This window comes from Gasterosteus aculeatus, chromosome Y (assembly GCF_964276395.1).
Source record: "Gasterosteus aculeatus chromosome Y, fGasAcu3.hap1.1, whole genome shotgun sequence".
In the NCBI taxonomy this organism is placed as follows: domain Eukaryota; kingdom Metazoa; phylum Chordata; class Actinopteri; order Perciformes; family Gasterosteidae; genus Gasterosteus; species Gasterosteus aculeatus.
This window is the reverse complement of record NC_135709.1, coordinates 9,389,729-9,406,804: the sequence shown is the minus strand read 5'-3', so window position 1 is coordinate 9,406,804 and position 17,076 is coordinate 9,389,729. Positions and strand designations below refer to the sequence as shown.

Below are 17,076 nucleotides of genomic sequence, written 5' to 3'. Positions count from 1 at the left end.
TTAAGGAACTTTTACTGGATATTACAGCAGTAAAATTTACTCAAAAATTTTGAGTGCAAATTGTTACGAGGATTTTTTTAAGTAAATGTTAGTTGTTGTTTTTTTCAGTATATATGTATTTTATGGCTGTTTTTTAACGACGTGTACTGCTGCCTTCTTGGCCAGGTCGCCCTTGAAAATGAGATCTCGATCTCAATGGGACTTTTACCTGGTTAAATAAAGGTTAAATAAAAAAAATGATATATCAGCAGTTGTAACCTGCTTTGGCGAGAGCTTTATAATGACAAGTATGATAGTATTTTAAATAAAATAAATGTAGATATTTAGTCATTGTTATGTCTGTTTGTCTCAGTAATATATTTAAAGACGCACTTGAAAAGTAGTAAAAAGAAATACTTGATAAATATAATAGTAGTATTTGCAAATATGCAAACGAACGTTGAGATAAAATATATACCACTTTAAAACTGCAAAACGGACGAAAGGTGGCGCACTTTCTCAAATGAGGAGAACCCCTCTGCCCTGCGTGGCGTTTTGCTGGTGTCCCTCACGAGACGATTCCACGTCGCGCCACTTCTACGCGCGTTGATCCTTTCCTTCAGCCGTGCGCCGTTTGCAATATTATCGGGGGGACTATTATTTTCATTTTATTTAGGAATTTTCCGCAGCTTTCCTGCTCTGACTCTCAGAACAGGGGAAGAGAGGAGGGAAGACGTGGAGGCGGGGGACAGGGGGACAGACAGACACAGAGAGAGAGAGGGGGGGAGAAAAGAGAGAGAGAGAGAGAGGGGCGATGGCCGCCGATGGAGTATGCGGGGAATCGATGGAGCAGTACCGGGTCGAGTTGGAGCGGCTCACCCAGGAACTGGCCGAGGCGAACCGGGAGAAGATCAGGGCGGCGGAGTGCGGGCTGGTGGTCCTGGAGGAGAACCAGGTGCTGAAGCAGCGGTACGCGGACCTGGAGATCGACCATGACGCGCTCCGCAAGGAGTTGGAGCAAATGCAGGAGGTAAGAGAAGAGGCGACTGTTGCTTTTTTCGGGTGGTGGTGTTGTTTTGTTAGACCGTGGCATGCGCACTGCGGACAGGTGTGAGATGAGCCGCATACACAAGGGATGCTTTGTTAAAATGCGTTCACGTGGATTAGGAATTGGTAACAAGCTACATGAGATGGTTTGATACGTTTGATTCATTTCAAAATCCCGTCAATTGAGGCCCGTTCCCACGATGCCAAAGGACTCATCCACTATGAATAAGTTAACGCCAAAAGCTGAATAATGTATGCTGGTTTTGTGCAGTGGATCCACTGACAGCAGCTCGTTGCAAACATCTGTATTGCGAGCAACATTCCTTCTTGTAAAAGCCTTCAGTGATGGGTTCCTCAGACGCAGGTCTACAACGCATTGTGCGGCGGTGGACTTGGTTGTCCACTGATTTAAATGTCAGGAAGGGGGAAGTGCGAGAAGACACAAGGACGCCGTGATGGAGGTTTTTAGATTACACACGCATTTGCTGCCGTATAGCAAAACGTTGCGCTGTTGAAGTTTGGAGGCCAGGGGTCAACAACTTTACAAGGAAAGTGCTACGTGAACAACGGGCCTTCCTCGCTGGCCGCATTAACACAGACAGTCATTAATGCATAAATGCATACAGCGACAAGAGGCGGATGCTGACAGGTCTCGGAGCTCAAGGTCACTTATGGTGATGCTAGAGCCAAAAGTCCAAGAGAAGAGGAAGCTGAAGGCTTCTTGTTATGTACCTGTGTGTGTGTGTGTGTGTGTGTGTGTGTGTGTGTGTGTGTGTGTGTGTGTGTGTGTGTGTGTGTGTGTGTGTGTGAGTGTGTCTGAGAGAACGTGGGAGAGAGAACGAGAGCTGCGATATAAGCTCCCTGCCGCCAACTTTCATCCACTTTCATTTTTGTCATTTTTGACACGCTGTCATCTCGTGTTTATGTGAACACCGGTCAGTTTGATATTAAAGAGTTCAGGCCAGAAGATGCTTGAGAGGGCAGACTATTCTTTTAGCAAGAATAGCAATTTAAGCAATTGTTTAAACATCTGTTAATTGCATTTGTAAAAGAGGATAACATTAAGAACAGGTCAATGGCATGTGTTTTAGTGTTTGTTTGTTTGTTTGTTTGTTTGTTTGTTTGTTTGTTTGTTGTTATTAGATATACCTTAAATAATAGTATAATACTATATATATATAATATAATATAATATTATGAGATATTTTATTTATTTTTAAGTTGTTTGCCACTGTACAGCATTCTACACTACCCTAAAAAAGAAAATATTGTACTTAGAAATAAGTTAACCACAGAAATAAGTTACACAATGCGTTTTTCTAGTTAAACCTTTTTGGCTCTTGACTGAATGTATAATTGTATTGTGAATGAACAAAATGAGGGACATTATGTTTTATTGACCTTTAAAATCTCATGAAAATGTAGCTTATATTTAAAACCAAACTGCACTTGGCATTTTATATTTGTAAATATATTTATATTTTATAAGTGTTGACAGTGTTGTCCATATAAGAATCTGCCTTATTTAGAAATTTTACTTTAAACAAGCAAGTGCAATGTCACGAATCACGGCTGGGCGAGGACTCAAATGCAGAGATTCACACTGGAAACCAGATTAAGATTGAAACAAAATATGGTGCTTTATACTGACAAGAAAGAAACTCGAAACACAAGAGGTTAACGAGACGTTACACGTAAACCTTCTCTTAATATCAGTTTGTTTGACTCTTAACAACCAGAGCAATCTACGTCTAACGAATACATACTTATAATATAATATAAAATATACTGTGCGTGTGGGCCAAATAAACAAAAAAACCAGTCTCAGTCTACGTCACTGTGCGTGCACGACTTTTTGGCTCGCATGCAGCATCAGAATGATTTGTGCCGCTCGCAGCAGCATGTTAAGAAAAAGAGACAGCCTGCGTGAAGCCGGCAGCAGAGCACCGTCTAGCTGATACCTCACACTTAATGGATCGTTACGGATGAGGGGTGATGTGGCGGATGATACGGAGATTATGACGAGACAGGGAGGAGAAAGAAGCAGAGAGATTAAACATTTGGGCTTTGTAGGAAAGGGATCAGAAGGAAAGTAAGTATTTCTTATTAATAATTCTATGCCAGAAGACGACGAGGTGGATGCGCCTGCCGTACTGTGCTGGACTTCCTGAGGATCCTGTAATCACTTAACACCAGGCGGTGCTTTGACCCTCTCATAACGGTCCACTTGCCCTTGCAGCATTTTTAAAACCTGTGTAGCAAAACGTTAACTCTCATAGCTGTAAAAAAATGTTTTTTTTTAAATGTCAGCTGCAACAGCAGCAGCTATTTGCTGGGAATCTGTCATCTGTTAACATCTGCACCCATTGTATCCTCTGCTTCCCCACCTGCCTGTCTCCCGCCCCCGCCTGTCTCTCTGTCCCCCACTCCCGCCTGAGAGAGGGAAAAATTTTTCCAGAGGGGATATCACTTCCAGAGCAAAAACACGTCCCGCTTCCGTCCACGTCCGCCGTCCGCCGTGCGCTCATGACGTCCGCCGTGTGCTCATGAGGGTGAGATCGAACGGCAGAGTGCAAACCTGCCACTACAATAACGTCGACTCCCGCCCTTCTCCAGAGAGGCGCATTAGCAAAAAGGGGGAATGGAAACTGCAGATGGATTTTTGGAATTGCTTCTGAGACTGAGTGGCCTTCTCAGAAACCGTTATAATAAAAGTCTCATCGTTCTCTTTTTATTATTTTACTTTAGAATAGATTGAATGATCTGTTTCATCCAGTCACTGTTAATTCATGTACAGGTCAAAGGTTCAGACACATATTCACACATGTGTTTATGTACATCGATGTGGGCGCCGGCCAGACTTGCACGCATGTCAATACCAACAAGAGCACTACACTCACTTACACGTGCTCTCACACACACATACAGGGCTCGGTACATTTGTATCTGGTTAAGTTTAGTATCTGGCTATATTTAATGTCAGCCCCCAATTGAATGACAATACAAGGCCATTTGGGAATCAAGAAGCCAACGATTATTTTCATTGTTGACACAGATTGTTTTCTCCTCCCACAATGTCTCAGAACCTAATGTGCCGTTTTTAAGTAGCGTGTTGTGTTTGAGGTCGTCCAAAAGTAACGGAGGGTTATTTCCGACAGTTGGAATTTCACTGGAATTGTTTGGCATTCAGAATAAAAAATGGTGAAGAAATATTTCCTTGATGTGAGGTGGTCTTCAGTGGATCTTACCCCCCAAGTGCATTTTAAACCATCTCTGTCTCTTAGTGGGATGTTTGTCTTACTTTTGGAAGTTATTATCCGCACAGCGTTTTGGTTCTGAAAGCCAAATCATTTTCGTGTTTTTCCCTCACGCGGCCGTTTACACTCAGCCTCTCTCTCTCTCTCCCTTCTGCTCGCCCGGCCGGCCCTATAGCTCTCTCGTTCCTCGTATCTCTGTGTCTGTGCAAGTCTCTGGATCGCCCCGTGGTTCTGGCTTGTTAGTGCTGTCTCTGGGCAGATCAAGCTCAGCTACACGGCAGAGGAGGACGGAGGAGGAGGAGGAGGAGGAGGATGCACAGCGGGGGAGAGTTGTGTTTTCATATGGCTCACATAGACGTCCTCACCACGCTGTCAACAACGCTCGGAGGTGTCCAAAGATGGAGCTGGAAGAGCAGCGTCGCCGCCGTGGAGTCATGCCATGTCATGCCATGATTACTTATTTTGTTCTATGACGTCACTGGATTTTTGTGTGAAAATAATCCATACTCAATAGCGAGTAATAGCAATTACTTTTCTTAAATCTCCTTTAAAACGAAAAACATGGCTGCCACTCACAGGTGGAAGGAGGAGAGTGAAAAAAAAGTTCTTCATGCGGTCGAGTTGAGAACAGGCAGTCCACACACAACAGATCAGTTATGTCATCAAGACTTAAGGCTGAGAAATATGCCAAAAGAAATATTCATCAAACTCTTCACATATCTTCAAATAAATATTCAGTCACGATTCATCAGATCAGCAGGAAATCCTCCACTTCAAGACGAAGTGTCTGTGTTCCTTGCAGCTGTGTGTAGTCACCCCTCTCTTCAACACTGTTGTCTGAGCACAGTTCTTGACTCACAGTATTTGCAGCCACTGCACTTGGCTACTGCAGCAAATATGTTCATCTAGGATTAGTTCGAGATGAGATAAGACTTTGTGGAAGATAACGTGTTGTTTAGTGAGTATAAGAGGTTCTAGCTAGTAAATCTAGTAAATAAGTAAATAGAATTTGAACATTATCTACTGTAATGTATTGTAACAGTAATTATTGCTGATGATTGGATTTTAGGGTAATTTTACAGTATATCACAGTATTTTGAGGGCGGTTGTCAAATTCACAAAGAGCAACAACACACTTGACTGTCCTGTATTGATTTATTGATTTGCTGTCGTTTCCTCTGTAGTCGCTGTACAGTGAATATCACGTCACGTCAGGTCAACATCAAGCGACTGCTCAGTCATTGTGAGCAGGGCGTTAAGCTGTCATTTGACTTGAAGTCCTTCACAGTGAATGTTGAAGTCCAGAGAAGGAGCTGCCAAAGTCACTCTGGTTGCCAAACCTCCCGTGTCTTCATAGTGTAAGGAACAACAAAAGCAGAATACATCACAGATGAGGAATTACATTTCCAGGTGTTTCATAAATTTCCCTCATCGACTGAACAGATGTGTAGCGGCAGAGTTCAAGTTTGGGGACACATCTGGCTCTGGGAAATCTTGAATATCTCTTTTATTTATCATCTATTAATGACAATTGCGAAAAGAAACTTTTGTCGGAGGAAATGCGTAAATATGACCGGTTATACAAGCCGTCATTGGCGGGTTGTAAAATCGTGTTGGATTCATGGAGGGAGATCGCCGCAGACGCCGGTTTGCCGGTCGAGAGGTGCACAAAGTTGTGGAGGAACAAACGGGACAAATGTGTCCTTGATGAAAAGAAACAGTGGCGATGCACGAGGCAATAAAGTCTATGATAAATAAATAAACAAATAAATAAATAGACGTGAATCTCTAGGTCGTCTTCAACAAAACACGTTACTCCGCCTGTTGTTCTGGAGGTGAATTACTCTGCAACACACGCAGAACCATGACTTGAAACGAGTGCGTCGACGCAACGACGCAAACGCAGACGCAGAAACATGCGCCGGCCAATCTCACTTTTTTAAATTGTCGCCTCAGCAAATCTGCCTATTAATTACGCTGCGTACCGCAACCCACAGGCAGAGGGGAGTATTGAGCCTTCATACCACCAACAGCGCGACGACACACACAAACACACAAGTTGGCTCTTTTTTTTTCACCAATGAAGTGACAGTATGTAAAAAATGATTTTTTTTCACGGCACACCTGACAGCCTCTCGCGGCACACTGGTTGAAAAAGACTGCCCTACTAGATGGCTGGAACGATTCGTCGTGTTTCCGTGTCTTTCATTTGGCTTCTACATATTCTACAAACAGCGACCGACTTATTTAGAACACCTCCGTGTTTGCAAAAGCCAAAATGTTTCGATGCGCTGGATCGATAAGTTGGTTTGTTAATGTCTTGCTCGCAGTCGTCTCCTCCACGCTGTGTTTTGTTGTTGTTCAGAGTTTCGCGCGGCTGCCACTGCGTACTGATGACGTCACAAACAGGCAGACTGAATCGAGTAACGTTAAACGTGTCTAAAGTGCTAAAAAAACAAACAAACAAACACACATCCACACCGTTTTTGTACTTAAATCCAATGTGCAGTTTCGATGCAATCGATTATGGACCATTTCAATCGATTTGTAATCGATATATGTCGTCCGGAATGCCGATTTGCGGAGCACAGATCGATTCAGTTGGATTGCAGGAATATAAATCGATTAATCGATTCAGTGAATGAATCGTTACACCCCTAGATTTACTCAAGCGTGTTGTCTGTCTAAAGTCATTGAGCCATCAGTAAATTAGAGAGGATAGAGTGGTGAGTGACGGCGCAGCAATTATTTTCACCATCAGATTATCGGTCAATTATTCCCAGGTGCCCCAGGTGACAACACGTTATTAATTGACTGCAAACAGAAACGCAACAAATCCACATATTCGAGAATTGAAACTCTCAACTTCATTTGAATGCCAGCTAGCAAGTGTACGCATGTTAACATGCCAAACTAAGATGGTGAACATCTCTGTGAAGGAAGGAAGATCCAGATAAAACGTTTAAACGTCAATAGGATCTTACGTAATAGACTGAGAAGGAACCAGCCTGGTTGGACATAGATAACAGAGAAAAACAGAGCGGGAAGAGCGTCGTAAACCATCGCAAAGACCACCATGAGCCCGATGAAGCGCTTCCACTGACCTCACTTTTAATACTAGCTTGTACAAGGATTCCCACAGCTCGGCGGCCTCTGCACGGAGGCCCTTCTGTGGCTGCACAAAAGCACCGAGTCACCCGGAGGCCCCATGTGTCAATACCAAGAGTGTGTGCAGGCCGGCCTTCCTATTGACGCCGGTGTTTGTCTTGCTTGGCTGAGTCCTCTTCATCAGCAGAGACCCGCCACGGAGCGAGGACACAATGTTATCAGTTGAATCTGTCTCCTGTCCTTCTGAACCCTTCCTGTCTCTCCGGCTGTGTCTGCTGGCACGGATGCAGAATCAGCCTATGAGCTGACAACACTGTCACCTTTTGCATTTCTCAATGCTGTGCTCATTACTCTCAGCACACTCGTCGCAGCTCACAATCTCCCCCCACCCCCCCGTGTCATATTTAGTTTCTTTAGTCGTCCTTGGGCCATTGGAGTACTTCTTCCATTTAGTCAAACAAAGGGTCCTCCAGAGAAGTGAACATAGAGGACGCTCCCCACATTAGCGCCGTAAAACTCCATCACTCCGCCCCCCCAACCATTATGGAAAATCGTCTGTTGTCGTTTAGCAGGATTATGAAGGAGGCAGAAACCACTTAAAGGAATCTGCACAAGGATGGATACAATGATTTAACAGAAAACGTGCATTGTGCTTCGAGAGATTAGAAGCATGAAAGAATAAACGCTAAACAGATTAGATGATGGAGTGAAAAGGTAATGTTGTGTTTGGGATTATGACCATGGAAATCTTCACCTTGTTTGTTCTGCTTTTTCGGTCTGGGGGAGAGGTTATATGCTTCAGCTTAATGCATTGGCACATTTACTTACACGCATAGTTACAGTCATCTGCACCTTCAGAGACAAGAGGGGCCGATGGGCTGCAGATTGTTATTTGGCTGGTCCTAACAGTGAGGACGCAATGTTCAAGAATTTGGGATATTTGACATCAAATATCCACATATTTTCCTTCTCAGCTCTCAAAGATTGTATCTTTTTGCTTATAGAACTAAAATGAGTTGATATTGCAGTCATTCTACCAAAATACCAAATACTGACTGATTTCATTAAGTTCATTTTTACGGTTATTTAAAGAAAGACTAAAGGAATCAAATGAATACTACATGAATGTGAAGGATGTTCATGTCTTCAGTGATGGTAAACTGGAGATCTTTGGGTAACAATTTCTCTCAATATTTGAGAAATTGCATATTACTTGATAATGAAAGTATCATATATCAAGTATCAAGTAACAACACAATAGGACAAATCCACTGTGCTTAAAGAAAGTATGATGATTTATTGTTTTCTACCTTATATTTAATTTAACATTCCTTCCTTCTGTCCATATCGAAGGCTTTAAAGCCTCGGCTCCTCCTTCTCACTGTTTTTCTGTTGTTCTCTCTGCAGACAAATGGCTGGAGTTGGGGATGAATTCCTTTATATTGTGACTCCTATCTTTAAAAAAACCTGATACCCTGATGAAATGAAGGTTAGAAGGTATAAGGGCCTCTCATCGAGGCGGCGCTGAAGTTATAATAGTGAATCAGACTCAGCAGGAGAGGGGGATCGATTTGAGAAGGAAGGACAGGATCTAAAGAGACATCTGGGATCAAATCTTCCGCCCAGCCGCCTCTCTGTCTCCCTATTCAACGTCCCTCCATCCAGGCCCAGACTGAGCACTCATAAGTGATGGCATCTTTCTTTCAAGAGCAATTCAATCGCTTTAACAAGCCCCATCTTTTAAAGAAACCTAGCCGGTCTGCTGGCACACAAGACGTACGCATTGTGTTGATGAGAGAACAGATGTTTCTAAATGGAAGGGACTTTCCATTATAAAAGCACATTGAGGGCTCATGCAGCTATTACCCACCAAAATAATGATATATTCCTTGAGTGTCAGCATAATAGCATATTGTTATCAGCAAAATAATAGGCTTAGCTGTGCTGTATTACATTTCAACAAGGGGGAACCGAAAGCGGGAAAATTCTGCTCGCTATAAAATGTGCTGCTAAAAGTGTGTCATGTTTATGTGGAGTGTGATTCATGGAGGCGCAAAGGGCGCTGCAGATCAAGCCTCGGCAGTCAGCTTTGCTATGTGAAGATGTGCTTGTGTGTTTAGATGACAGATCTCTTGACCTGGCACTTTTTCCCCGGTGGCGGAGAAGCACAAAAGGACATTTCTTTGTCCTTGTTAAAGGGCGACGCACTGTGTCCCAGAGCAAAGTTTCCCACCAACCTGCCTCAGCTCGGCTCGTCATGGATGCAGGTTTTAAATACATCACACGAGTAACTCATTTCTGTAGCATATGTAATATGTAACAGCATGTAGAAAAAGTCCTTTCATGATATTTTCTGTGGACGTGGAGGGAGCTTGACTCAGGAGGTGTGGATGGTCTAATGAGAGACACTAACGGGTTACACTGTGGGAAATGTAGTGTGTAGTGTGTGAAATGTAATCTGGAAAAGAGTGGAGTATTGTTTACAGACATCTACATAATTAGTTTGCCAAAAATAATACTAATCTTTTTAATTTGTAAAAGACAGAACTGACAAGCTACATAGCAGAATTTGTGCAGTGGAAAGGTTTTTCCTACAGTTCTGTCATTTCATATTGCACTGCAGTCAAACATAATACTGTGTGCTTGTGTTTTCTCCAGTCTCGTCAGGTGATCAGGAGGTGTGGATGGTCTAATGAGTGACACTAACGGGTTACACTGTGGGAAATGTAGTGTTTGCATGTGTTGTCTTGTTATTAATGATCGATCAAATGCTGCTTTTTACTTGTGTCTCATCCATTTGTTGTGCTCTTAATGCTGTTCTTATGTGATTATTTATTGGAATTATTCTGGGTAGTCTTGTCAATTCCTTTTTTTTAATAAATAATTTGACTCGGTCTCCAACAATTGCGATGACAACGTCTCATTTTTTTTTTTTACAAATGATCACCAAGGAAGTGAATGACAGCAAGAATGTGTCTGCTCTCACCCTGCCCTGCACACACAGTGACGCTGCACGTCTCTCTCCGTGGTGCTGAAATCCCTGATGTGGTTGGCTGGGCCGGCCATCTGGACGGGAAGCAACAGTGTGTGTGTGTGTGTGTGTGTGGGTGCGTCTGTCTCTTTTTGTGTATATATCTAAGTGCATGTCTGAGTTTTTCATTAGATTCCCCATAACTTATCAAAATTATGTTGCCGCAGACAGATTAGAGCTCTACGAGGTGGCTTTTGGTTGATATTTGAATCGAGCCTGTGATCCAGATTTAAGGCTGTTATGTCTCCAAATGATGAATAACATTTCTCATTTCTCATTGTACGTTCATGAAATAATATTTTAGAGATTAAAGATTAAAATCCTAAATTTTACTTAATTTCTGACAGTACAGTGATAAACAATAAATGATGGTTTATTATTGCTATGGTTAACAGTGCTATAAATAAACTTGTTTTAACAGTGATTTCCAACCAGTGAAATCCCGTTCACAGTTCAAGTTCACAGATCCTTTGCTAATGTAAAAATAGTTCACTCTTCGCCTCCCTTTCGGGATAAAAATAGATTTCTGCTGTATGTACAGTACACTAACTGACAGGATCTCCCCTGACTCCTAATTAGGAGCTGCAGGATGCAGGGAAGGATTTCAGGGTGGCACGCGCTCCTCCTTTCACACTAGAGCAGCGGTTGGTTTGTTCCCTCTGTATACTCCTCTCTCCCTGGCCCCAGGGATGAATATCTATAGAGCCTTTTGTTCGGACTTCATCTGCTGAGTTACAGGAGGCCGAGGAGCCTCGAGGTTGAATGGATTGCAGGGTTTTCACTAATACACAAACAAGCAGGCTGCCAATCAGCGACTCAATCTTAAAATCAACCCGAGGAAATGGAATTACGTTTTTGTTAAAAACACATGTTATCTGGCTTCTGTAACTGTGCTACGCTTGTCAATTAGGTCATAGAAGCAGGTCTGCTAAAAATCTGTCATTATAATGATAAGGCATGCAGTATTGTTAGTGACGTTCATGTGAATAGCCTGAAAAATGCAGCGCTGGCACAGTGTTATTTTTAGCCCACCCTGAAACCGTGGCGCAGGGAGGGCCAGAGCGCCTGAGCGCCTGCTTCTTTCTGTGTGAAAGCTGAGCCTCCGTCATCACAGTGGCTCACTGGGACTTCCTGCAGGAGGAGTGTTTGGCAGACGGATGCGAGCGGCACGGCTCGGCTCGCGGAGGCCCGGTTGCAATGAAACCATCTGCTTCGCTTATGCATCCAAGACCCCCGACGAGTTGCTTCTCAAACGCCTGCATATGTGACGGTTCTTCTGTCCGTCCGTCTGTTGGTCGGCCTTTAAGTCAAACGCCATGTTTATCAAGCCTCAATACTGAATTCAGAGATGCAGTGAGGGAGGGAAGGTTAAGAGACGATTCAAATACAGCATTTTTGCATGAGTGCTTTATACTCATTATAAAGCAAGTCCTTGAGGACAGCTTTTTGTGTTTGAGGGCAAAATAGTCAGTATTCACAGCCATTAGTGGACTGTGAATTATTACTGGCTCTCTTTCATATGCAAACTGACCCATCTGTATTTCAGAGGGTAAATAAAATGCCATGATAAAAGTATATAAAAAGTGTGTGTGTCATTTTCCTTTACTTTCCCCATGTCTGCTTGATGGAGTGTAACCAGCATCTGTAGTGTCTCTGCACGTGAGAAGTATTCAAAACAGCAGGCCAGATGTGACAGGGGCAGGTGGCCAATTAAGCTGACTATGTGAAATCAGCTTATCTCATTCATTCACACAGACTTTGGGTTTGGACGTACATCATTTCATAATGGCTGAACACTCACCTCCTCTCTAAGCCTGAGCTCTATTTACTTTCTATCTACTTACGTAGATTTCTGACTGTAATGAATTGCCCCTATCCAACAACAGGACCTCAGCAACTCCACTCTGCTTACATAAGCAGGAAAGTTCACTCATGAATTTTGAAAGTTAGTGGGATTTTTAACCCACTAAGATTTTTAAATGGGCCAATAGGAAGAAAAAACGCTGGAGCTTAGGTCTTCTCCAAATAATGGATGCTTGTACCTTCTAAATGATTCATCCGGGGGGAGAAAACAGAGAAAATGGTTTTATTAAGTTGCGGCAAGGTTGGAAGGACTCTTGTGAATTAATAATACTCCAGTCCGAAAAATAAGGCTCCCTGAGAATTCAGGCTGCATCGAAAATTTGAGCGGGTATAAACTGTGTCCTATGATAACTACCCTTGCTGAATTGTTTAAAGTTTCATGTGGTTTTCCGAGACAGCATTATTGATCAGCCGTGTCTCTGAGGGGCCGCTGTGTGCAACACTTTATTTCGAGCTGATTTGCCGAGAAACTGAAGAATGGCTCATAGTATTTATTGAACCACCAAGACAGCTGCTGCATCGGTGTTGAGGAGTGCGTTACAAATCCTGAAATTGTGTCTATGTTAAGCTAACCTTGTCAAGGGTACACCTTCGTGTGATATGATACGTTAGTCCTTTAACCTTGCGTGATGTAACTGAATATCCCCAAATGTCACTTTGTCGTTAGTCCATGCAGATGAGCTTTGGCGTATCGCTCCACCACTATTCTTGTACGGTCGCCTTTGATAATCGGAGGCTCGTTCTGCTGTTGCCGCGTGCTTTGATCTTCTCAATCAAGCCTTGGCTCCTTCGTCACGACAAGTCAGCGCTCGGTGCCGTGAAAACCCGTGTCAGGAAAATGGGAACAGTGTGTCTATTGATCAGTGAAACATCATCTCCCATGGACGGGGAGCAGGTATTCTTGGGGGCCGGCCTCTGCTGTCAGCCTGGTGGCTCTTGGTGTGAGAGATGTGCTGGCGTTACTCTAACATGCCAGTGGGTGAAAATCCGTCACATGCATCAGGGTGTTTGTGTTGTATGACAGGGATCACTGTCACTTTGAATTTTACTTGCCTAAAAGATATTTGTTGGTCCTCAACTATATATATATATACATATATAACCCTTCTTTTCTTTGTCTTCAGGCATTCGGCCAGGCTTACAGCAACCAGCGTAAGGTGGCGGAGGACGGGGAGAGCAATGAGGAGACGTTATTAAAGGAGTCGGCCTCCAAGGAGGCCTACTACATGGGACGTATTCTGGTGCTGCAGACGGAGGGGACACTGAGCCGCACCGTGGCGTCCAATGCGCAGGCCGAGAACGAGAGGCTCAACGCACTCTCACAGGAGCTACGGGAGGTGAGCTTGTCAACAGTTCCACGCTGCACCTTCTGCAGATGGTTTGTCGGTTCAAAGAAGGTCGGAGACAAAAAAGGCAAATCGGGATTGTCCGAAAAATTACAAGAAACCGTCTCCTATTTTTACGTTATTCCTATTTGAGGCCATTTTCCACAGTCTCGTGGGTCAGGGGTTAGGGTTTAGGGGTTATGACTGCACATTAACTTTCATGGGACCAAACGGCCACATACGCACGTGCGTATGTGCACCCGAGGCGTACGCTCATGCATTCATGCATGTCTGCAGCCACTGTGGGGGGTTCGATCAGGGGTCAGACTGCCCCCGGCCACGGCACCATTGTTGGGGGGGCAAATCCGGTGCTAAGCTGGGGAATAAGTGAAATGCCCTGAGCTCGGCACATGTGTCCGGCCAGAGTGAGCCGGGCTGTGCTCGTCCTGCAAACAACCACAGGACACACTTTCTTTCACTCTTTTTGTCGGGAAGTCACGTGAGGTTGAGTTCTTCCTCTCTGCACGTCATGACACATCTTGACACGCGTCAACGTAAGCAGAGCAATGACGTACACGACAGATGGATTCATTAGAATATTCCACATTATGTAGCATAATATTTTGAAATTGGGGGGCACCTGTGAACTGATGAGCGCTGGCAATATATTTCCAATGAGTTCATCACACACTCACACAGAAACACACACTCACACCTGTCAACTGTTTGCATCATGATTGTGGCTCTTTGATGATGATGCCCCTTTGATATCATCATTAGCGCGCGCCGTGCCCTAATGAGGAGGGGGTTGTCTTTTCATCTTGAGGAGCAGGTTTTGCGGCTGCACCGGGGGACCAATCAAACGGTTCCCAGCAATCCTCACAAATACTTTCAACATCAGCAGATTTCCCAGGGAAGAATTTACGTAAAAAAGTTTGACTTACTGCCAGACAAGGTTTTTCATTTGCTGTATTTAGGCGGTTTGAAGTCAGAACATGAAAGCATTAAGTAAAAAGAATGTTTTTAGGGTCTACTGAGAGACACTAATACTAAAGCTTATTTTGAAAAATCTCAACTTCCAATTAGTCTCATTAGCAAATAATTACTCTCCGTCCTGTGTAACCATGAATCCAATAAAGCTGTAACTATGTCCCGCTATGCACCGCGGCGGGCTCAATGCTCAATGCTCATTGCCAGTATGTATCGTGCTGATCAGCTACGCTTCTGCAGAGCCTCAATGATAGATTTTGGGCCTCTAATCCAGCTCACATCAAACGCAGCTCAAAGTAATTCCCCGCCTGAATTTGTAACTCAAGATGTCGCGAGAAAACGTTATTCTAATCAATTATAATTGTATGATTAGTTATTCATGCTAATAATGGTTGTTCCTAAAATGTCGCTTGGTTTCTTTGATATTCCTCAGGGTTCTTCTAATAGAGTTGTCTGTGCAGTCTCACTGTACTTCGATGCGCTCCATTAGCTCTAAAGGTATAGGAGCTGCTGTCAGCTACTGTGCAAATCCAAAGATTCCGTGTATCATAATGGTCTTTAGTTTCACTCCAGTTGCCAGATCTAAAAGCACACAAATTTGTGGAGGCTAAGAGCACAGATGAGGCCTTGTGTCTCAGGTGAGCCTGTGAGTTTAACCCCCCACCGACACTGTGGATCAGCACCTCTGCCATATGTGCTGAGAGCTGCAGGGCAGCGCTGCAGTGAAACACATTCTCTGTTTATTGTTCCATACTTAATACAACGCTTCAAACCTGTATAGTTGCATTGTGTTCTACGCATTTAGCCATACGTCTTTTAACACTCTCTAATCTGTTTCTCGCAATGTGCTGTAATGTTACATCATCACGGTCAAACAATTGACTTAGTAACTTCACATGGTCAGTTCTTTCGAAGCTAGTGGATTTTATTCCGTGGTCTAAAACTGACAGATGGTTGTGCTGAGGTCTCAATATACATTCCCAGTCCTACTAGAGTTATGACTTCTGATGCCAGCGCATTCCTCTCGCCGGCACTTTATCGGGCCCAGCAAATTCTCATGTTTCTATCTGTGCTCAGCAGGCGACCCAGTATAAGGATATGGAGTCTGAACATGCTGACTCATTGCATTTAAGATCATGCAATGGTTTGATAAGCTAAGAGAGGCTAATGCCTCATGCTATCAGATAGGAGGAGTATTTACAGCCTGGTTCCGAGATTGACTTTGAATGAACAATGTGTCCCCCCCCCCTCCATTGAACCCATCTCTTGCTTTTCTTACTATTTAATCCAATTGTCTTTGCTCCAGAGTAACGAGATGCTGGAGCTACAGAGGAGCCGAATGAGGGAGGAGGTTAAGGAGTACAAGTTCAGAGAGACCAGACTGCTTCAGGATTACACCGAGCTGGAGGAGGAGAACATTACGCTGCAGAAACTGGTGTCTACGCTCAAGCAGAGCCAGGTCAGTGTCAACTGACCCGAGCAACTTCTCAATTACACCACCCATCAGCATATCCGCCTCAGGCAGGTGTGTCATCGCCTTCAGCGACGGGACACCAAGCCCCTTCTCGGTGGAGGGGTGGAGGACTCGCGCTGTAAGAATATGTGTTCAAGATTTGGAGCCTGGTCGGGGTTATCAAAAATTCAGCCGAATAACTTCTCTCGTTCTGGAAAATTTATTTGTCAGATCACAGGTCAAGTATCAGCGCTGCGTTTGCAAAGGCAGGAGCAGTTCAGGCAGCACACAGGCCGGAAGAACAACTAACTAACATCAGCAAGAACATCATGTTTTATAACCCTTGAAAGACAGAGAAGGAAATATTTCTATTGGCCCTAAACTGGCGTAGAGGAGGACCTTCCACCTCCCGCATCTAAGATCCGGTCACATCCAATGTCCAGACTCCTGACTTAACGTAAACATCGTAAACAGAGTGTGTATGTTGAATAGTGTTGGTGTGTCTCTAACCCCCCTTTGGCTGGTAAATCTTCTAGTTGACCCGCAGACCTTACATTCCTCAGCCAGGACATAAACTGACTCCCCATCCTGTCAGACTCGTGTCTGCCTGCTTGGCAGATCCTGCTTCCCCCCTTACTTAACTCTTAAATCAAGACAAGACAGCAAACCCCCAACTAAGCCCATGAAAATAACTTTTGATCATCAATTCCCCCTTTTTACATAATTCATTATGTAAACCAAAAAAAATCAAAAGAAACCACCAATCTAAACGCTAAATATCTATATCAGTGAATACGGGTGAATGCAGCAGTCATGGAAATCCCTAAACAGTACAAAAAATCTAAACCGAGTATAATAGACACAGAATACATCCTAGCCTAGAAATATCACACCATCTACGTGTATGCATCCACTATATATGATGTGTGCAACAGTTAGCAGATCACGCGGACAGGAATGTTGAACCTAAAAGGATTTCTTCTTCAGGTCCCTCGAAGTCGGTTCTTACCATACCTATCTCCT

At 43.8% G+C, this 17,076-nt stretch overlaps 1 protein-coding gene across 2 annotated transcripts in view; it reads left to right on the top strand.

The window, feature by feature from the left end:
• The first annotated feature begins 737 nt into the window (after positions 1–737).
• LOC120812486 (protein bicaudal D homolog 1-like) overlaps positions 738–17,076 on the top strand; it is a 31,144-nt gene continuing 14,805 nt past the window's right edge. For both annotated transcript variants that reach the window (XM_040168530.2, XM_040168528.2), the window contains exons 1-3: positions 738–1,009; positions 13,410–13,622; positions 15,907–16,059. In XM_040168530.2, coding sequence (XP_040024464.2) covers positions 794–1,009; positions 13,410–13,622; positions 15,907–16,059 — 582 coding nt within the window. In that variant the 5' untranslated portion in view covers positions 738–793. The remainder of the gene's footprint in view (positions 1,010–13,409; positions 13,623–15,906; positions 16,060–17,076) is intronic.